Source organism: Danio rerio, chromosome 25 (genome assembly GCF_049306965.1).
Source record: "Danio rerio strain Tuebingen ecotype United States chromosome 25, GRCz12tu, whole genome shotgun sequence".
NCBI lineage: Eukaryota > Metazoa > Chordata > Actinopteri > Cypriniformes > Danionidae > Danio > Danio rerio.
This window is the reverse complement of record NC_133200.1, coordinates 1,086,172-1,109,572: the sequence shown is the minus strand read 5'-3', so window position 1 is coordinate 1,109,572 and position 23,401 is coordinate 1,086,172. Positions and strand designations below refer to the sequence as shown.

General features: G+C 37.5%; 2 protein-coding genes across 2 annotated transcripts in view; both read left to right on the top strand.

Annotated features, from left to right (window-relative positions):
• The window catches only part of myo9ab (myosin IXAb), a 65,610-nt gene extending 46,496 nt beyond the window's left edge, over positions 1–19,114 (top strand). Inside the window, exons 27-44 of the mRNA NM_001423784.1 lie at positions 364–464; positions 1,952–2,055; positions 2,127–2,347; positions 2,551–2,667; positions 3,407–3,595; positions 3,671–3,718; positions 4,807–4,918; positions 5,965–6,026; positions 8,556–8,748; positions 11,043–11,171; positions 11,981–12,086; positions 12,669–12,800; positions 15,180–15,303; positions 16,665–16,718; positions 16,979–16,996; positions 17,499–17,683; positions 17,764–17,903; positions 18,512–19,114. Coding sequence (NP_001410713.1) covers positions 364–464; positions 1,952–2,055; positions 2,127–2,347; positions 2,551–2,667; positions 3,407–3,595; positions 3,671–3,718; positions 4,807–4,918; positions 5,965–6,026; positions 8,556–8,748; positions 11,043–11,171; positions 11,981–12,086; positions 12,669–12,800; positions 15,180–15,303; positions 16,665–16,718; positions 16,979–16,996; positions 17,499–17,683; positions 17,764–17,903; positions 18,512–18,930 — 2,454 coding nt within the window. The 3' untranslated portion in view covers positions 18,931–19,114. The remainder of the gene's footprint in view (positions 1–363; positions 465–1,951; positions 2,056–2,126; positions 2,348–2,550; positions 2,668–3,406; positions 3,596–3,670; positions 3,719–4,806; positions 4,919–5,964; positions 6,027–8,555; positions 8,749–11,042; positions 11,172–11,980; positions 12,087–12,668; positions 12,801–15,179; positions 15,304–16,664; positions 16,719–16,978; positions 16,997–17,498; positions 17,684–17,763; positions 17,904–18,511) is intronic.
• The window catches only part of twf1a (twinfilin actin-binding protein 1a), a 606,573-nt gene that overhangs the window by 229,138 nt on the left and 354,034 nt on the right, over positions 1–23,401 (top strand). The window lies entirely within an intron of this gene.

Here is a 23,401-nt window from a genome sequence, read left to right as displayed (position 1 = left end):
TAATAAACCTGACTGGATGAGGTCGAGATTAACCAAACACTTTCCTTTCAAGTATTTCGGGTGTCTGTTCTTGAATGTGAAGTTTTCCTCCACTGGATCTGTTTACTTCTAATAACTTGATGAATATTGGAAGTGGACACGCACGTGACTAGAATTAACACAGAATTAATGGGATCACTCACTCAATCACTCACTCTCTTTTCTCAAATACTCTATTCTCTAATATTGACGGTGAGTGGGTTTGGTGTCACGGCACGGTTAAGCTGTATATTCTTGGAAATCTGATAGCCTTCTGAAGTGCTTCAGTGTTTATAAAGTCTGATTCTGGCCTGAGCGAGTTTTGTGTTTGCTTCCCGTCTCCAGTCGTCTCAGAAGGAGCAGAAGAGGATCCAGAAGACCATGTCCTCAGGGGATCTTGGGAAAATGGATTCGCTCAGGAAGTCCATGTCTCAGACAGACAGCAGGTCAGAGGCGGCTCATTCCTGCTACTAGCTGACCTATTTAAACTGGCCAATCAGAATAAAAATAAAATATTGTGTCTAAAAAAGTCTTTCTTGCTGATGTGATATAACTGCACAGAGTAATATGTTACTATTGTAAAAATCAAAACAGACATACGCTAAGCTAGTTTTTTTTACAGCAGACGGCGCTCTAGGCTAGTTTTGAACAGCAGATAGCGCTTTAGGCTAGTTTTTAACAGCAAATGGTGCTCCAGGCTTGTTTTGAACAGCAGATGGCGCTCTACGCTTTTTTTTTTTTTACAGCAGATAAAGCTGTTCGTTAGTTTTTTTTACAGCAGACGGCGTTCTAGGCTAGTTTTAAACAGCTTTCTAGGCTAGTTTTGAATAGCAGATGGTGCTCTATGCTTGTTTTTAACAGCAGATGGTGCTCTAGGCTTGTTTTTAACAGCAGATGGTGCTCTAGGTTAGTTTTGAACAGCAGATGGTGCTCTAGGCTATTTTGTTTTACAGCAGATGGAGCTCTAGGCTAGTTTTTTTTACAGCAGATGGAGCTCTAGGCTAGTTTTTTTTTTACAGCAGGTGGCACTCTAGGCTAGTTTTTTACAGCAGATGACGCTCTAGGCTAGTTTTAAACCGCTCTCTAGGGTAGTTTTAAACAGCAGACGGTACTCTGGGCTAGTTTTTGACAGCAGATGACACTCTAGGCTAGTTTTAAACCACTCTCTAGGGTAGTTTTGCAGATGGTGCTCCAGGCTAGTTTTGGTTAGCAGACTGTGCTCTAGGCTAGTTTTAAACAGCTCTATAGGCTAGTGTTTTAACAGAAGATTGCGCTCTAGGCTATGTATTACAGCAGATGGTGCTCTAGGCTAGTTTTAAACTCTCTCTAGGCTAGTTTTTAACAGCAGATGGCACTCTAGGCTAGTTTTGATCAGCAGACGGTGCTCTAGGCTAGTTTTAAACTCTCTCTAGGCTAGTTTTGAATATCAGATGGTGCTCTAGGCTAGTTTTAAACTCTGTCTAGGCTAGTTTGAACAACAGATGGTGCTGTAGGGTAGTTTTAACAGCAAACGCTGCTCAAGGCTAGTTTCAAACCGCTCTCTAGGCTAGTTTTATACAACAGACGGCACTCTAGACTAGTTTAATCAGCAGATGGCACTTTTGAAGATGATCAGATGGTGCTCTAGGCTAGTTTTGAACAGCAAAAAGCGTAGTGTTTAGGAGCAGACGGTGCTCTAGACTAGTTCTAAACTGCTGTCCAGGCTAGTTTTCATTAGTAGATAATGCTCTAGGCTAGTTTTGAGCAGTAGATGGTGCTCAAGGCAAGTTATTATAAGCAAACGATGCTCTATGTGCTCTCACAATCCTTGCAGAATGATTATTCAATTCACCATGCATCAATATTTTGTTCCATGTCTAGAGTTTTTTTTGTTTGTTTTTGTAATCAATCAGTGCATGAAAATGTCATGTCATCCATACTTTGTTCTCTATAGGGTGAGAGGCAAAATGCGCTTCTGGAGTAAGAGCAAACATGGAGATAAAAAGATATCCAGCAGGGGGCGCTCCGCAGACTCAGAGCTCACCGACAGGAGAAATGGTGTGTTTTCCCGCATTAATAAATGTCTCTCCATGTAGACCTGTTTCTAACATGTCTTCTCTGTGCCCCAGACTCTCCTCCAGGAAGCCCAGAGCATGCAGGTGTGTCTGAGCGCAGGCGCGACAGCAAGGAGAACCGCGAGCCGATGCTGGGCATGATGTCGATGAAGAGGCGGCGCAGTCTAAAGATCAGCAGCGTTTCCCTCGAGTCCACCGCCTGGCAGAACGACGCTCTGCACATCCTCACCAGCACCGCAGACTACCGCAGCATGAACGACTTCCTCATGAAGAAGGTAGAACCTGCATTCCTACATATGTACATTAATATTCCTTCATACATATACAGTTGAAGTCAGAACTATTAGCCCTCCTGCTTTTATATTGTCCCAAATTTCTGTTTAACAGGGAGCTTACTGTTTAATGAAAGCTTATTTAAAGCAGGAAGTATCATCATATTTGCTCAAATCTGCACTATCTGTTTTCTGATGTGTTGTAGATCAGTGATCTGGATGCTGAAGATGGACAGAAAGACACTGCTGTGGACGTGGTGTTCAAGAAAGCCCTGAAGGAGTTTCGCCTCAATATCTTCAACTCATACTCTACTGCTCTGGCTGTGAGTTTCTAACATCCAGAACTGTACACTGACTTATAATCAAGCCTTAGGTCACTCTAAAATGAAAATACTGTCAATTTAATAATTAACTATTCACCCTCATGTCGTGGAAACCCATTAGACCTTCATTCATCTTCAAAAATAAATGAAATTTATCGACTGTTTTCGTATTGAGGGGTGTAACAGTATACTGGAGTCACGGTTTGGTGCATACCTCTGTTTTGCTGTCACAGTTCAGTACGGAACTACAGGAATAATAACAAATCTCCAGTACTTGCTTTTGCTGTCCGTTTTGAATATGCATAATGAAAAATTAATTTGCCATACTGTCACTTCCAGAGCAGTGGACCAATCAGAAGAACTCGGAGGCGGGACTAGTGTTGCATGCTCCCGTTTATGTGGTAGCAAGTTGGCATGAGAACATAAAAAAATTATATATATATGTATGTATATAAACAATTATTAGTCCTACAGGATTAGTCCTATTTAAAAAATTAACATTTAAAAAAAAAACATTTGCAATTTTAAAAATATTAATTCACTCACATTAATAAAATAAATATTGGTATCATAACGCATTAAAAATGTGGTATTGCTTATGCCTAAAAGAATCGTAATTTGAGTTTGAAGATGATTAAAGGTCTTATAGGTTTGGAACGACATAAATAATTATGTGAGTAATTAATTTAAAACTGGATCTTATGCTCAAAATTTCCAATATAATATGTGTCCCTTTCAGATGGATGACGGCAGGAGCATTCGCTATAAAGATCTCTACGCTCTGTTCGAGCACATTCTGGAGAAGAGCATGCGTCTGGAGCAGAGAGACTGGAGCGAGTCTCCTGTTAAAGTCTGGGTCAACACGTTCAAAGTCTTTCTGGATGAGTTCATGACCGAATACAAGCCAATGGACGGAACCATCAGTAAGGTAAAACATCCACACATCCAAACACCCCACACACACCCAAATAAGTCTTCTGAGACTCTTCTCTTTTGTTTTCAGGCTCCTAAACCTGAGAGAAAGAAGAGGAGGAAGAAGGAATCAGACACAGTCAGTCTTATTTACATTTATAGCATTATTCGGGTGTTTTATGTCTTATGTATACTTGGTTAGCAGAGCTGGATGGATTACTTATTAATTGTAATCAATTGCATTTTGGATTACATTTAGATTACTTTTATGGTACCATAATCTGCATACTTTTGGATTACATTTAGATTACTTTTATAGTATCATTGAGATTACTTTTATTGTAACACAATCTGCCTATTTTGGATTACATTTAGATTATGTTTATGGTAACATTGAGATTACTTTTATAGTAACACAATCTGCCTATTTTGGATTACATTTAGATTACGTTTATGGTAACATTGAGAGTACTTTTATAGTTATAATCTGCCTACTTTTGGATTACATTTAGATTGCTTTTATGGTATCATAATCTGCATACTTTTGGATTACATTTAGATTGCTTTTATGGTATCATAATCTGCATACTTTTGGATTACATTTAGATTACTTTCATGGTTACATTAAGATTACTTTTATAGTAATAATCTGCATACTTTTGGATTACATTTAGATTACTTTTATGGTACCATAATCTGCCTATTTTGGATTACATTTAGGTTACTTTCATGGATACATTGAGATTACTTTTATAGTAACACAATCTGCCTATTTTGGATTACATTTAGATTACTTATGATAGCATTTAGATTAGTTTTAAAGTAACACAGTCTGTGTACTTTTGGATTACTTTATTGTAACATTTAGACTACTTTTATGGTAGCAATCAGACTAATTTTGAATTTGGATTGTATAACAGTATCGAAGTTATAAAATCTCTCTTCTAAAAAACCTTAATATATCGCAAATGTATTCAAGCAGCAGCAGGCTTATTAAAAATAGACATAAAAAAGGAACTGAGCAGAAATCAATGAGTTGTGAACAACTTGCTGCCATAATGTAATCCATAAGCCATAATCCATAAAAAGTAACTGTAATCTGATTAAGAGTATTTTAAAAAGTAGTTTACTGTAATTAGATGTATAATCCAGGTTATAATTAATCCTCTACTATCCAGCCACACTGTAACAGTGTTGAAATGTTGAGTGCTCTGCTGCCCTCTGCAGGTGGAAGAGCACATGGGCCACATCTTTAAATCCACGCAGTACAGCATCCCGACCTACTGCGAGTTCTGTTCATCTCTCATCTGGATGATGGACAAAGCCTGCGTCTGCAAACGTGAGTTCAGCTCTGTCAGTTTAATCAACCAAGTCATTCATAACATTAGAATGACTGATAAAGGCATTCAGCACTGATTTACTCCATCCTTTTGTTATGTTCTGTAACTACAGAAGTACCAAATACTGCTAATTTGACTTGAAGAATATCTATTTTCGGGAATTATTTTAAATGTTCATGTGTTTGTAAAAAACTATAAATAATGCCTTTTTTTTATCAAGGACACGGATGTTTTAAGGCTCTTATATTTTAACTGTGGAATTTTAGATGATCCTTTGACTAATTTTTAGCACTTTTTTATTTGTTTTTACATGTATTATTTTAAGATTCTGTCTGAATATAAAGCGTCATAAATTAAATGTAATATTATTATTAATATTATATTGAAGCATTTTCTTAAAAGCAATATACCAATTTATATTTTCAAGTTATATGTGTTTTGGTCACATTAAATGACAAAATTATCTCATCTAATATTTCTAATATTTTATGAGCAATTTTATTTAACATTGAAAAAGATATAGCAGTATCAGAAAAATTATATATAGGTTATATAATATATATGGGTTAAAATTGGGCAAAAACTTTATTGTTAATCTAATTATTTGCAATAAATTAAATGAAAATAATGAAATAAAATAAATGGCTAAATAAACTAAGGCTAAAAACTACAATATTATACAAAAAGGCTGAAATAAAAAAAATATTAAAACTTAAAATGCGAATAACAATAAATTAAAACAAAAACAATGTAAAGTAATTAAAATAAAAACAAAAACTTTAATAGTATATTAATAATAAGTCATTGTAGCATTCGTGTAGTGTATATCAGTTTCTCTTTTCCCATATTCAGTCTCTAAGTGTCTGTCTGCTGGTCTGAGAGCAGCTTAATTTGATTTTCCCACCATAAATCCCTCAGTTTTCTCCTGGACCTGATTGAGAACAGTCTCTCAGTTTCATATTCCTGTAGATCTGAGAGGGAAATGTGATGCTCCATGTCTGATTGGCTGTTAAACGTGCTTGTTTTTCTTCCTACTGTTCTTCAGTGTGTCGCTATGCGTGCCACAAGAAGTGCTGTCTGAGGATGACCACCAAATGCAGCAAGAAGGTAAGAGCACTTCATTATAACGGTTGACCGATTAGCTGGGTTTCCATCTTAATGTGAAGAAAATCTTTTAAAACAGCTAAAATAATTCATTCCAAATGCGAATTAGCTGCGTCTCCATTATTGTTAGAGTGGCTCACTGTAGTATTGGTAACCTAGCAACCAACAGTAAACAAGGCAAGCATAATGGAGTCCTGTAAGTGTAGTTTATCCAACAAGTGTTTTCCATGTCCCGTTATTTGCATTAAATCTAATCAAATTTATTTAGAAAGCACAATAAAAGGGGCGACACAGTGACTCAGTGGTTAGCACAGTCGCCTCACAGCAAAAAGGTCACTGGTTCGAGCCCCAGCTGGGGCAGTTTGCATGTTCTCCTCGTGGGTTTTCTCCAGGTTCTCATGCGTGATTTGAAAACATGCATTAGCGCAGGCTGATGGAAACCCATATGCTGACACTGTGAAATTGACCGTCCTTTCATTCTGAATATTGTGTTTGACATTAAATAATGAGCTGTATCTGTCTGTTTTGCTTAAGTGTGTCTCAAATGTTAACTCATCCAAAGTTATTAGATTTTTACAAATAAACACTACAAAAAAATGCTCTTCACGTTTCCAAATATTTAAAAAACATCTTAAATTTCCTAGAAAGTCTTGCTTTCAGAAAATAATGATCAAAATGAAGTGAGTGTTTTCTTAAAACATTCAACAAAATAAATCAATAAAATAAATCCTGCCAGTAAGGGGAGCAAAATAACCGTGTTTTCAGTTTAATGCTATTGTGCGCTCCTGCTAGCAGGTAATGTTGATTGTTTTAAGAAAACTCTCTCTTCATTTTGAGTTGTTGTGTTTTCCCTTTTTGAAAACAGAAATTAAATAATAATAAGGCCCAATCCCAATTCTACTGCTTAGCCCTTCCCCTTATTGTCCCAATTCTTTGTAGCGTAAAGGTGTAGGGCTAAGGGGAAGGGCTAGATACCCCTTGAAACAGAGATTATTCAGGACACACTCGAAACCAAGGAGTAAGAAAATTTCCCAGAACACACCAGCCACAACGGCGGGATCGCTGCACCTGAAAGTCAGGAGATCCACTAATTAGTATTTTTTGTCATTATTACAAATTCTTACAACAAACAAGCCGATGTTTTAATATATTCATAACCGCACTCATGTTTTACCGTCATGAAATTTGGCGATCTATAATCCCTAATCAGAACTCCTGTACAGCAGTCGCACAGCATTCTGACACTCGATGACACTCAAATACCCTGTCAGAAGAGTCCAGTGTTAGGGAATGAGCTGTTTACAGTGTCTGCTATAATGTTAATGCTGTGTTCTTGTGTTCACATTGATGAATATGGCCACTGTGTTAAATACACAGTACAGTTATGAGCTTATTGGCACATTAGATCGTCATGATAACATGATATGTGCCTTCAGTGATTTCCTGAAGATAAACACCAATATATAACACAACTGAATCACTCCAGCAGTCTCCATCGTCTGATCTCATATGAAGCAAGAGATGGTGATGACGTGTGATGACGTGTGCAGGTGCTGTCAATATTTTAGGGGTACATTTTGAAGCCCTTCCCCTTAACCCTCGGTTGTAAGGGCCCAAGGGAGTACACAAATAGAATTGGGATTGGGCCTAAATCTGTTGTTTGCCATCTTCAGTTTTTTGTGTCTCATCATTGAGCAAGAATCTTTGTTTCTCGAGCGCCATTTTTTCATGTAATTCATTTGTGTCTGTCTGTCTCTCTCTGTGTGTGTTTGTGTGTTGTGTATGTGTGTTGTGCATGTGTGTTGTGTTGTGTTTTGTGCATGTGGTTTTTTCTTTATGGTGTGTGTGTTTGCTGTCTGTGCGTTGTGTATGTGTCCGTTTTGTTGTGCATGTGTGTTTGCATTGTTGCACATGTTTGTTTTTATGTGTGTGCACCTTGTGTTTTTGTGTGTGTGTGTGCGCACATGTCTGTGTGTGCGTTGATGCACATGTCTGTTTTTATGTGTGTGCACATTGTGTTTTTGTGTGTGTGCATGCGTTTGTGTGTTCGTGTTGTGCATGTTTGAATGTGTACACATTGTGTTTTGTGTGTGTGTGTGTGTGTGTGTGTGTGTGTGTGTGTGTGTGTGCACGTGTCTGTGTGCATTGATGCACATGTTTGTTTGTATGTGTGCGCGTGCACATTGTGTTTTGTGTGTGTGTGTACATGTGTTTGTATGTATGTGTGTGTGTGGTGTTGTTGCACATGTTTGTTTTTTATTTGTGTGCACATCATGTTTTTGTGTGTGTGCATTGTGCATGTTTGTTTGTGTGTGCACATTGTGTTTTTGTTTGTGTGCGCACGTGTCCATATATGTGTGTGTTTTGTGTGTGCATCTGTGTTGTGTATGTATGTATGTATGTATGTGCGCATGTTGTGTGTGGTCATGTTTATGTGTGTGTGTGTGTGTGTGTATATATGTATGTATGTGTGTGTGTGTGTGTGTGTGTGTGCGTGTGCGTGTGCGCATGCATCCATGTGTGTGTTCTCAGTTTGACCCAGAGCTGTCTTCACGGCAGTTCGGTGTAGAGTTGTCTCGTCTGACGAGTGATGAGCGAAGCGTCCCGCTGGTGGTGGAGAAGCTGATCAACTACATCGAGATGCACGGCCTCTACACCGAGGGCATCTACAGGAAGTCTGGATCCACCAATAAGATCAAAGAGCTGAAGCAGGGGCTGGACACGGGTGAGCTGCACCACATCACAACACCTAATACACAAACACACTCCATTCAGCACCTGTACACTGGAGAACTGCAGCTTAACTCTGCTCATATAATAATAGTTAAAAGCTATTACTAAACTATTGTTACTAGTTAGTTAAAGTTATTAGTAACTAATAAAGTTGTGGAAACTAATAATTGGATTGTAATGCAAGAATGTGCACATGTGAAGCTGCTTTACTATATTTGGTAACACTTTACAATAAGGTTACATTAGTTAATGCATTTATTTATATGAACAATACATTTATAACAGTTTGTGCTCATGTTACTTCATGAAAATACAGTGTTCATTGTTAGTTGGTGTTGACTCACGGTGCATTAACTAATGTTAACAAGCATGAATGTGGATGTTAATAATGCATTAGTAAATGTTGAACTATGATTATTAAATGCTGTACTTGTATTGTTCATAATTAGTTCATGGCAGTAAATACATTAAACTTATATTTTAATACATATGTTTAATATTTTTTATATATTTAAATATGTTATATTTAAGTAGATATATACATGTATATTTACATATACATCTACTTATATTTTTATACATTAAACTTATACATTAAACCTTATTATTGTAAAGTGTGACCCATTAATTATTGTGAAATGTGCTATACAAATATACTTGAGTTGAATTTAATAAACCGACACACACAATTTGCACGGACAGAAAAATGCAGATTTCCTCAATTATTTTAACCCATTATTAAGTCTGTTTATTTAATTATGTAAATGTGTATGTATGTATGTATTTATATATACATTCATTCATTCATTCATTTTCGGCTTAGTCCCTTTTTTAATCCGGGGTCGCCACAGCGGAATGAACCGCCAACTTATCCAGCACATGTTTTACGCAGTGGATGCCCTTCCAGCCACAACCCATCTCTGGGAAACACACACACACACACACACACACACACACTCATACACTACGGACAATTTAGCCTACCCAGCTGAGACTCAAACCAGCAACCTTCTTGCTGTGAGGCGACAGCACTACCTACTGCACCACTGCGTAGCCTTTATATATTTATTCACTTTTAATATTAATTCTGTTCTATTATTAACTAATAAGCAATTGTTTATGCGACTTCTGCACAATGCAGTTTGTAAAGTCATATTTTCTGTCTTTGAGTAGAGATATTATTGTATGAGAGACTTGCTTTGTTTTACTTATCAAGCAGGTCTAATTAGATCTGCATTGTAAACCTTAAATGAAAGTTAACTTATTTTTATTTTTTATTTTATTATGATAAAGTTTTTATTATTCACATAGTTTCAGAGACTTGCTTGGGTTACCAAACAACCGGATATAATTAGATTTGTATTGTAAATAAGTTTATATTTCAAATTTTTTTAATTGGGTTTTTACATGGAATATCAACCATAACAGTCATTTTATAATTATCCTTCCATGTTAGTGTTTACCCTACCCCAACCCCAGTTGAACATTTCCCTCCCTCAACAGCCTCTGACTTCTCATTAAGAAAAAAAACAAACAAACAAAAAATATTAATAATTATAAATAAAATTAATAATTAACAATAATGATAAAAAGGTAAAAATAAAAAAAATATAAAAATAAATAACTAAATATGTTTTTATTCCTATGTTATTGCTCAGTTTAAGAATCAAGAGAGTTTGCCAGTAGATAATCTAAAAAGGGGCGCCACAACTTGTCAAAGATCTTTAAAGAACCAGAAAGTGATAGTCAAATCGTAAATAAGTTTAAAAGTTGCTTTTTATTTCATGTTTTAATTTGATCATTATAAGCTTTTTATTATTGACATCATTTTTAGATAGTAAAAAAACTATATAATTTTATGTTTTTATTCCACTGTTATCAAGTTTTTATTATTTACATAGTTTTTAGAGAGTTGCTTTGTTTACCAAACAAGTGGATCTAATTAGATTTATATTATAAACCTTAATAAAAAAACAAATACTTTATTATTTTATTATTATCAAGTTTTTATTATTCACATAGTATTCGGTTACTATACGGTCAAAAACATATCACATAAATCTGCAGATTTGTAGCTAAATTCTGCACAGAACTAGCCAAACATGTTAATCTTATGTACAGTCGTGAACACACTTGTTTGTAGAGCAGTTAGTCTGACTGTTTTCTGTCGTTTGTTATTCCTCGTCATTTCCCAGAGATTCTAAAACAGTCACAGAGAAGAGCGCACTTCTGCATCGCAGGATAAGCTTAATAAACATATAAATTGTTGTTTGTTTGCCTCCACAGATGCGAACAGTGTGAATTTAGATGACTACAACATCCATGTGATCGCCAGTGTGCTGAAGCAGTGGCTGCGTGACCTTCCCAACCCGCTCATGACCTTTGAACTGTACGAGGAGTTCCTCAGGGCTATGGGTAGGAGCATTAATCATTGTGTTTTTAATGCTTTTTCCTTAACCATATTATGAAAAAGTATACGGATTTGTGTAAATGATTCTTAGTAGCTTTTTTTGTATATTTGTACTAAACTGTTTTATGTATCGGTGGGTTGTTTGGCCTTGTAGTCTGTTGGACCTCCTGTCCGATTATTATATGATGCTTTGTGTTTTGTTCCTTTCAAAAAGAAAGTTCAAGAGTGCAAGACAGTAGTGTGAACGTCAAGTATACTGTGAGAAGTCTAATTTAAAAGGGGAAAAGTAAACACTTAACCGACATTTGCAAGAAATACACTTGAAAATAGCAACAACAAAACTCTTTTGTAAAAATTGTATGATTTGAATGTCAAAACGTTGTTATATATTGACTCTGTGAGAAAAATAAGTCAGAATTGTGTAATAAATTCAGATTTTGATGGGGAAAACAAGTCTGAATTGTAGGGAAAAGACTTGCAATAACCTGCTTTGTTTATTTGGTGGAGGTGAATTTTAAAATTGGGAAAAAAAAATCTGCATTGCTAATAAAATAGTCAGAATTATAAATCAATTCAGATGCGTGTAGCACTGGTTTCTTCTACATGTTCCGCTCCTTCTGTTGTGTGATGTGGTTTCTGACTGTTGTAGCTGTGAAATAACTCTAATCATTCAGCGGAGTGATATGGAGCTGTAATGACCTGCTGGAACTACTTTAGCTGTGCATCTGACAATAACGGCACACCTTAGAGTGCTCATCAGCCAATCAGAATCAAGCATTAGTATGAACAGTGTATAAATGGTGTTTTGCTGTAGGTCTGCAGGATAAGCGTGAGGTGGTTCAGGGGGTTTATTCCATCATCGATCAGCTCAGCAGGACTCATCTGAATACACTGGAGAGACTCATATTCCACCTGGTCCGGTGAGACGAATCTTTATTCTTTAAGTGCTTTTTACACTGTGGATTGTGTCTAAGAGCTTAAAGATCTTGTGACATTGAAATAAGTTTTTTTTTTAGATGTTAGTGTCAGTTTTAAGGATATCTATTATCTAGTGTCAAAATTCACATTTACACCTGATATAAACATCCTAATCTTGCAGTTTGTCAGCTTTTTTCTGACCTCTTAAAATCTTCTGACCAATCAAATGCACTCTAGTATCTGACATGCCCAACCCCCTTCTTCTCATTGGCTTTTCTTTTGATGTGCTTGAGCTGAACCTCTCTAACTGGCAGAGCTGTGATAATAAGGAAATGCTATTGGCTGTTTTTTTAAAGGGGAGGAGCTACTATATGCTCCACCTACTCTTTATGTTTTAGTTGAGATTAATGCTGGTGCTGATGTAGATGAATTAAAACCCCTTCATTTTAGTAGAAATGTCAAGGTTGAGGTTGAGATCAGTGTAATGCAATGTCACTACTGAAGGATGATCCACCGTTTACTGTATAACTGTACTAATAGGATTGGACTACAGTCAGCTAATGCTGTATGTTCACTGGTTTCAGGATCTCTTTCCAGGAGGAGACGAACCGCATGTCTGCGAACGCGCTGGCCATCGTGTTTGCACCCTGTATACTGCGCTGTCCTGACACCACCGACCCGTTACAGAGTGTCCGGGACATCAGCAAGACCACAGCGTAAGATACACACACACTCAATATATCAATCACTGCAGGTAGATTCTTCCTATTAATCTTCCTTAAACTGAAATCATCTACAAAAATATATAAACTGAAATCATTATTAATGTGAAATAATCAAAGATGCTTGATGGGGAACATTTGATTCTCTGTTACTAATTGCTGTCTAACTTATTATTAAACTGAGTTGACGATGTAGTTGACTAACAGAGTTTCCATCGCTTTGTGCTTTAGCTCTAGATGCTAACCTCAAAGCAGACATCACACAACATGTCTTAAACACTGTCTCATGTATTTCTGAAAATGAGATTTTCTGATTTAATGATAATTAAAGCTGAATGTACGATTAAGGAGATGGAGAAAGTCATAAATATGAATAGAGGGAGTATATTTTCAAGACATTGTACCTAAATACACATACAAGCAATATTCTTTAGAAATAACTTTATATCATTTGTTGTCATTATTCAAAATGTTTATTAATAGAAATATTATAAAAAATACTCAAAATTTTGACTTGAAGAGGGAAAATGTTCACGCAATTCTACAATCAGCCATATATAACAGTGTACGGCATAGTGAAGACGATCGTCTCAGTCACTGGGATTACATGGTTAAAAAAGGCAAATGCAAGTCTTCATCTTACTTAGTTTCAGAGAGAGCTATTTAAAAACAGGCTGAGTCTTAAAAAGTCTTAAATTCACTGAAATATGGTGTTGTAGGTTTTAGACTATTTTAAACTGGTCATAATTTTCCTTTGTCCATGTAAAGCTACTCAATCGCTACCACCAACAATCCATCTAAAAAAACATTTAACAAAAGTAAAATTCACCAACTTAATTATCTTTATTCCATCCTTACAATAAGATTTGTTTAAAAGTTCTCCATGTATTTATGAATAATTGTGTGTTGTGCATTAATTTAATTTATTTGAGCTTTTTAATCCTTTTTTTTTAAGATAACTTATAATAATAAAAATATATATGTGTATATAACTGGAGTTTACTTGTTTTGACTTGTTATTTAATATATGTGACTGGGAAATAACCAAATTCCTTTTTAATGGCCCAAGTGAAAAAAATCCACTGGCTATTACAAAAAATCCTCAGCATTTTGCCATGTGAAGTCTAAAATTTCATTTATAACGGTCTTTAAAAAGTCCTAAATTTGATAAACTTGATGAAACCTGCAAAACCCTGAAATAATGAGATATCAATTCAAAACAGTCCGAACTGTGAGTGGGGAAAAAAGCTAAAGTGTTTTATAAAAGTGTTTGCAAAAATAAGAAATATTGTGTCAAAGGAAGCGATGGAGATGCTTGTTCATGCCTACATTTCCTCTACATTGGATTATTGTAATGTTCTGTTCACTGTTGAACAAATCCTCCATGGAGCGATTGCAAGTTGTGGAGAATGCAGCGGTGAGGCTTTTAACCAACACCAGTCGCAGGTCACACATTACTCCTGTGCTTAAGGCTCTTCACTGACTTCCTATCAGTTTTAGGGTAAATTTTAAGATTCTGGTCATTACATATAGAGCTCTGCATGCTCAAGCACCCCTATATATTCGAGATCTTTAAAGTAGTCACTCATGCGGCCGGTCTCTGAGGTCTTCAAGTAATGACCTTTTAGCCATTCCCAGAACTCGTCTTAAGACTAAAGGTGAGCGTGCCGTCTGTGTGGTGGCCCCTCGGCTCTGGAACTCTCTCTCGACCGCACTGAGAACTCTGGGATCAGTCGAAATCTTTAAAAAGAATTTAAAGACACTACGTTTTGGTCAAGCTTTTAATTAACAGTATTAGTGTTTCTGTATTTGGATTTTTAATTAGTTTTAATATGTTTGAACATGCTTTCTTTTATTGTCATGTGTTCTCTTACTTGTTTTCTCTTATTGTAAAGCACTTTGTGACTCAATAAGTGTGGGGAAGGTGCTATATAAATTAATCATTACTTACTTATATAAACTAAAAATTTAGGAAGAAGTAAATACTGTGAGAAACTGAATTGTGAAAAGTCTGATTTTCAGAGAATTGCAATCTGAGAAAATGGTCAGAATAATGAGGTAAAGCTAAGAACAGAGATCAAATCTGAGGGAAAAAGTCAAAATGATGAGATTTAAGACAAGAATTTTAACAAAATTGGCAGAATTGTGGGGTAAAAACCTTGCAATTACCATTTTTAATAATTACTGCAAACATACACTGAAATAATGGCTCAACTTTAACTCCAACCTTTGACTCCAACTTGTTACACACAAAAGATTGACATTTTTTCAACTTAACTTCTTTAGGTGTAACACGTGTAGTCAATTAATTAACGTTTTAACAGTGTAACTGCCATCTGCATGTGAAACTAAATGCCGTTATCTTGCCCTCAGGTGTGTGGAGCTTATCATCTGTGAGCAGATGAGGAAATATAAAGCCCGACTGAAGGACATCAACACACTGGAGTTTGCAGAAAACAAAGCCAAGAGTCGCCTGACGCACATCCGCCGCTCCATGGTGAGGGAAATCTACAGGATCTACATAATGCTAATGCACACCCATTTAAACCCCACCTCCATATAAGCCCCGCCCCATCACGACACCTCACTTTCTATGAATTTGGTACATTCCAAAATGTGGTCATGAAATCTAAAAACAACAATTTCAATTAAATCGTGTTGCGATTAACTATGATATTCAGTATTACCGCGATATTAAAGACATAAACTGCAAAAAAAGGTATTTTAATAATAATATTAATAATTCCTTACATTTATATAGTGCTTTTCTGGACACGCAAAGCGGTTTACACATTTTTGATGGGAAACTCCTAATCCATCTTCAGCATTTAACAGGTATAAGAACAAAGAATAGTTACTATGTTAATATTAGTTATTTACTCTATTTAATAAAAGATTAAGATTTCTAATTAGATTACGACTATGATTTTAATGCGTAATTAGGCATTAACTAAGAAATTACCATCAGCTATGATTAATAAAAGTGTTCGTAGTTTTCATCGTGAGTTTGGTTAAATTAAGTAACGGAGGCCTGTTGTTATTGTACAGTAGCCTTATAAATATTCACTGAATTTACATGAATATTTCAGCATGTGGTAGACTAGATTAACATGTGAAAATGCCCATGTTTGAACTATTAAGCTAATTAATCAAGCATTTGCCGCTGTTATGAATAATTACAGCAAATACAATCGGAAAAATCTTAAAAAGCAGTCTAAAGGTTTAAATAATAAATGATTGACTGTATTTTTAGGTGCCGTTGATGTCAATATTGTGCATGTTCATTATAACGATAAATTAGATTGTCGAATATTAGCATTAGTGACACTAGCGATGTTTCCATCAAAATAAATGCACATAAACAGAATAGTGAGTCTCCTGCATGTGATGTGATGCAGTTTTTGACAGATGCTGATCAGATGTAAAAGTGTGTTTCAGGGAGTTTCCAGCTTTACATGATAAAAGATGTGAAATGTTGTTGTGCTGATTGTACAACAATCCATCAGTCCATCATCAGTGCTTCCGTATTCTTCTTCTTCTATTATTGTTCCCTCCAGAACTGTCTTGAGCATCAGTCTGCCTCTGTAAGCCACCGCGTCCACTGCGTTTCATCTTCTGAGGCACAGCTCATTTATTAGAGGAGAACTAACAGAATCCCAACAGTGACTCTCTGGCTCAGAAACAATGCTTTATTCGCAAATCTGTCATGCAATATTCCGGTTGCGCATAGATCTAATTCACAGCTTTTGTATGGAAACACAGCTAGTGATTGTTAGTAATGAAAGAAAGCGCCACACATCTGCAGTCGCCGCTCTGCCTCCACTAACCCTGTTTTCACTCCTCATCCTCCTCTTCCAGAAACCGGTACTAATCGCGGTTAGGTTTATTGGCATTTCCAGAACGGTGACGTCGGTATGTATGACGCCGCACCTCTGTAGTCCTCTGTGTCGCGTCGTCAGTCGTGGTCTGATGATAGTCATGTTTATCTGCGGATGTTCAGGTCCTGTGTTTGGTTAGCAAAATGTCCAAATGATGTGCTCATTGCTTTATTTATTTGCTGAGTTTGTCTTTTTTTAATTGCGCATGCTACATCTTGCTGTTTTACTAACAACACCAAATTTTTTTTCTTTTATTGCTCCTTCATTGCTGCTTCTCATTGCATTATTACACAGCCAAACGCAGCTAAAAAGGTAAAGCTCAGTGTGTGTGTTAGTGTGCGTGCGTGCGTGTGTGTGTGTATTAGCGTGTGTGTCTGTAGAGACTTGAAATGCTGACCATCACCCTCATGTAAGGCGTTTCATGCTAGACTTTATTTTATTGTGTAAATATTATGTATTTATTTGTGTGTGTGTGTGTGTGTGTGTGTGTGTGTGTGTGTGTGTGTGAATTTTTTGTGTGCATTTGTAAAAATATTTTGTATATTTTGTCATTTTAAATATTTTAAAAAATATTAAAATGTTAAATAATGATATTTATTCATATTTTTGCCTATAATTTGTCTGTATTTCTTTAAATATATAATATTGTATTATTATAATATTATATGTATATATATATATATTGTATTTTCAATATTATATACATTATATCATATATTTTATTTATTTATTTAGTTATTATTTTATAGCACACAGTTTAAATCAGTAATTTGATGCTCTCTAATGATAAGGTTTTCTCTGCTCTGCTCTTCAGGGTAAGAGTCGTGCTCGTAAATCTGGCCATCACACGCCGTCTCCACCTTTAAGTCCTCGGGCGTCTGAGAGGGAGGAGCCTGTTGATGAGGGGGCGGAGCCTGTGCTGAGCGAGCAGCAGCAGGCAGCAATGCAGCAGGAGGAGAAAGTGTTGACGCAGCAGATAGAAAACCTGCAGAAGGAGAAGTAAACACACACCTTTATCACCTCCGCATGAACTATTCTTCCTGTCTGGAGGAGCTGACTTCATTATTGCTTCATTTTAGGGAAGAGCTGACCTATGAGATGCTGGCTTTGGAGCCGCGAGCGTCTGATGATGAGATGCTGGAGTCGGAGGCGTCAATCGGGACGGCGGACAGCTCAGAAAACCTGATGGAGTCGGAGGGAGCCGCTTCTGATCCGTGGGGTGATTAAAGTTTTGTGCATTTTGTTTGTAAGAGATTAAAAGCAGGTTGTGTTTTTAAATGAATAGTCTAATGACTGTATCTTGATTGTAGGTGTTTTTTTCTGTTGGGAAATAGGTAAAACTTAATTTCTACTGTTTTACCTCTTCCCAAAAAGGAAAACCAGCAGCTGTCATGGCTTTGCAGTCCCAAAATGTCAATATAATAGATATCTATGAGAAAACACAGAGAGAGTTGTGGCCAAATTAAGACTTAAAATCACGCCAGAGTGGATGAAAACCACCCAACAGCACACAAGGGTTAAAAACTACACATTAAATTAGCTAAAACCCTTAATAATGTGATTATAATGTAAGTCAAGGGGGCAAAAACAGCCCCTAACATAACCAAAGGGGAGTCAATCTGCCCAAAGTGTATTGTTGAATTTTTGAACATTTTCAAATTATTTTCCCCAAAATATGTGTCAAAATAAGATTCATCACTAAACATCATCCCATTTGCTGAAACACAGAGAGAGTTGTGGCCAAATTAAGACTCAAAATCACCCCAGAGTGGATGAAAACCACCCAACAGCACCCAAGGGTTAAGTTTAAAAATGTCTCTGTTTCAGAAAAAAGCCCCGGCGCAGTGTCTGCATCTCGCTGGAGGAAGTCGGAGTCTAAAAGCAGGCGATGTTTGCGGCGTCAGCCTGAATCTCTGGACTCTGTGGATTCAGCCGTCGCTTCACTTTCCTCAGTGTCGTCGACGCCTCATTATCGGTTTCGCTCATCTTCTTCCGGTCCTCTGTTCTCCTCCAGCTCCCCAACTGGAGACCTGCACATTCTCCCCGACCCGGAGAGCTGCGAACAGGCTTCCCTGAGCGCCCGCTGTGCCTCCAGCTCCGAAAAAACCCGACCGCGGCCCCGAGCCAACCGGAGCTGCCCGCCGAAGCCCCGCGAGCCGGGAGACACTGGCGGACGCAGGAGAGAGCACGAGTTTGGTTCCTCACAGCCTTTAGTGCTGTATGGCAGCAATGAGTTCATGGTGTGAGGAAGATGATGATGATGATGATGAATCACAGTGGGAAATTATTCTGCATTGATACTGAGATTTCATGAATGTATTGCGATTCTCTCTGGAATGGATTCGGAGCTTAGTTTTGAACAGCAGATGGCGCTTCAGGCTAGTTTTGAACAGCAGGTGGCGCTCTAGGCTAGTTCTGAACAGCAGATGGCGCTTCAGGCTAGTTTTGAACAGCAGGTGGCGCTCTAGGCTAGTTTTGAACAGCAGGTGGCGCTCTAGGCTAGTTCTGAACAGCAGATGGCGCTTCAGGCTAGTTTTGAACAGCAGGTGGCGCTCTAGGCTAGTTCTGAACAGCAGATGGCGCTTCAGGCTAGTTCTGAACAGCAGACGGCGCTCTAGGCTAGTTTTGAACAGCAGGTGGCGCTCTAGGCTTGTTCTGAACAGCAGGTGGCGCTCTAGGCTAGTTTTTAACAGCAGATGGCGCGTTTTGAACAGGAGGTGGTGCTCTAGGCTAGTTTTGAACAGCAGACGGCACTTTAGGCTAGTTTTGAACAGCTGATGGCTCGTTTTGAACTGCAGGTGGCGCTCTAGGCTAGTTTTTAACAGCAGATGACGCTCTAGACTAGTTTTGAACAGCAGATGACGCTCTAGACTAGTGTTTAACAGCAGACGGTGCTCTAGACTAGTTTTTAACAGCAGATGGTGCTCTAGACTAGATTTGAACAGCAGACGGCGCTCTAGGCTAGTTTTGAACAACAGACAGCACTCTAGGCTAGTGTTTAACAGCAGATGGCGCTCTAGGCTAGTGTTTAACAGCAGACTGTGCTCTAGGCTAGTGTTTAACAGCAGACTGTGCTCTAGGCTAGTGTTTAACAGCAGACGGTGCTCTAGACTAGTTTTTAACAGCAGATGGTGCTCTAGACTAGATTTGAACAGCAGAAGGCGCTCTAGGCTAGTTTTGAACAACAGACAGCACTCTAGGCTAGTGTTTAACAGCAGATGGTGCTCTAGACTAGTGTTTAACCGCAGACGGTGCTCTAGACTAGTTTTTAACAGCAGACGGTGCTCTAGGCTAGATTTGAACAGCAGACGGCGCTCTAGGCTAGTTTTGAACAACAGACGGCACTCTAGGCTAGTGTGTAACAGCAGGTGGCACTCTCCAGTGGTGTGCGTATAGGATTTAATGCTGTTTGTAAAGCACATAGCGCCATCTGTTGGTAAAAACTAAGCTCAGAGTCCATTGGGGAGAGAATCACAGTGCATTAAAAAAATCTGTAAATCCATACAGAAACATTTCCCAATTGGATTCATGGCCACAGCTCTTGATAATGATGTCCACCTTTTGCTGAATAACTCTAACGGCTTGAAAATCAACCATCTGGCCTTTCATGCAACAGTAGCCCATCCTTCATCCTTCCAGTGAACAAAACGAAAGGAAGGATCGAAAGTAGTGAACGGTGTGGAAATGAATGGGAAGCATCACAGTGAACATGACCTACTGACTGTAAAGTGGACCGGCTGGACCAGTCCATTTTTCACAATAGATTCTAGAGTAGCTGAGCAGGGAACGAGCGATTTTTACTTAAGCTGTAATGTCCATTTATCATGTTTACAGAACTGAGCCAATGAGAGGTCAGGTGACTTCAGCCGACTGCATGCCGCATCGCTATCATTGTTTTCACTCTATGATTAAAAACCTTTGATAAAGTGCTAAATATGTAAAGTAATATTATATTATTGATAAGAGTTCCTGTAAATAGCTGAAATCCCTGAGCTGCTGGTTGACCCATGTGAAAATAATGTCTTTTTGTGTTGCAGACGTTGTGTTTCTTACGGACGAGCCTCATAAAATGGCACACGCTCTTATTCATCCCCAGTGAATTGTTTTGATTCTGGGTATTCATCCTTTTTTTATTTATTTCTTTAAAACACAAAGATAAAGGATGATTAGGGATGAAACGTCAGATATGTGTAACGTGTTTGTCCCACAATTCTTTGCTGTAGTGCAACCAAATCAAGACTTGAACATCTATTTTGTCACCCTTAAATTGCTTTTTTTTAAAGTATATTGTGTTTTATAAGTGCTTATTTTATTGTGAATTTCAGGTATCTGGATTTATTTTGGTGTGACTTTCCACTGTGCCATCTGGAATTACGTTATTTTAGGCAACAATGTCCTTTCTGTGTTTTAATTTAGGGCTAATTTATCATGAGCGTCTATAACAGGGTCGTCTGCTGTGTATTTTTCCCCTTTATTCTGACATCAACGTCCGCATTTATTGCAGTAAGGACACATAACAGCAAAAAGAATTAACCATAATCAGTTTACATGATAAACATTGCTGTTTATGTGCAGGGAATGTGTCTCCAGAAGCTGTTTACTGTTTTTCCATGTGCTGTTACTAATATTTATGTCTATATCTATGTCATCATAGCATCTATTGCAAGAAACCGTCACCATTGGTGCAATATCATGAAAGACTGTAAGCTAATTATGTTTAAATAAGTATACTTGGGTACTATTCTAACCATAAGTCCACTAATGCAGTCCACTATCTTGGCAGAGAGAAGGAAACGGTTTGTTTATTGTTTTGCGTCCTGCATAAGTGAATGTAATCATGTAGCATGCCACACTATTGACAAAACAAATCTCCTTTACAGCCGCTGTTTGAGGCCAGAAACATACTCTATGCAAATATACGCGTGAACTATTATGGCTTCAGTACTTAAGGGTGTCACTTACCTTCAGTTTTCTGTAGGTGAACTGGTTTTAGACTGCTAGGTGTAAACATGCCGACGTTTTAACTAACCTAGGACCGCTGCTTCAGTATGAGCATACAAACTGACGGTTTTTATGCTAATGAGCTCGCGCGCGCTGTTTTGAATGCAGAAACACGTGCGTGTAGTAGAGTATGTTTCGCGCTAAGACTGTAAAGATAAACAAGGGATGTAATGGAGGGATGTAATATCTTGCATATGACGATTATTTTTCAGTTGAATGATCCTGCTTTGTGTTTGATGGACTGAGACAGTCTGTGCTTTGAGATTTTGTGTTTGTGCTGTCGGGAGCACATTGTAAACGGTGCAATTTGTGGAATATTTCCTTAATGTGTAAATCAGTGTGTGCGGATGTAAAGAAAATAAACATCATTGTCTTATTAAAAAAAAAAAAAGATTATTAAAGAAATATTGCAATGTTTTTTTTTGTTGTTGTTGTTACACTGACAACAGTGGCAGTACTAGTTTAAATGGCACCCTTAGTGAAACCACCCCAAACATACCCCCATCCCCCAAGAAATAAGGACACTATGTGGTTGACTTTATTTACATTTTAAATATTTAAAATAATTATTATACATACATTTAAATATATTTATTTATTTTCAATAAATATAACAATTTGTTTATTATTATTATTATTATCATATACAATTATTATTCTAAATAAATAACAGAACTCAGTCCTAAATGTAGCTGAAAAACAATTTAAAGACACAACTGGAGTCATATTCTAAGACTTATGCATGAATATAAATTATGACAGTTCTATAAAATACAAAAAATATATGTTTTATAGAATTATCTGTAATATTAGACCTGACTCATGGCCGAGAATTAATGTTATGAAGTCTTTGTTATCTCCCTGACTCATTATCCCTCCTTTCTGCTTCATAGCCATGCTTAGTCAAAGTAACATCATCATATGAAATAAACTTTAGTTTTGTCAACTTGCATGTACAATAAACAACCGGGGTCAGGAACAGCGCGCGGGAATGGCTTTCTGCACACATGCGTCAGTTTGTTTTCACGAGCGTTGTTTCTGTTGCACCGTTGCATGTAAAGAAAAACAAAATAGCAAAAGAAGCCAAATGTGAAAAGTCTAACATCTTTATTCTGGGATACCCACTCTAAATAATTACACTTGCATTAAGTAAATCTGATCTCAAAGCTTTTACTGGGGCACTTTTTTTGCACCATCTCCTCATGTCACCCCCAGCAAGATGCCGCCCTGGGCAATCGCCCATACTGCCCGTGCCTAAATCCGCCACTGACTGGCAATATGTACTAGTATATTTTAATACTGGGCCAGGCAGTGGCGCAGTAGGTAGTGCTGTCGCCTCACAGCAAGAAGTTCGCTGGGTTGCTGATTCGATCCTCGGCTCAGTTGGCGTTTCTGTGTGGAGTTTGCATGTTCTCCCTGCCTTCGTGTGGGTTTCCTCCGGGTGCTCCGGTTTCCCCCACAGTCCAAACACATGCGGTACAGGAGAATTGGGTTGGCTAAATTGTCCGTAGTGTATGAGTGTGTGTGTGAATGTGTGTGTGGATGTTTCCCAGAGATGGGTTGCGGCTGGAAGGGCATCCGCTGCGTAAAAACTTGCTGGATAAGTTGGTGGTTCATTCCGCTGTGGCGACCCCAGATTAATAAAGGGACTAAGCCGACAAGAAAATGAATGAATATTTTAATAATTATTAATATAATTTATAACCTTTTAAATAG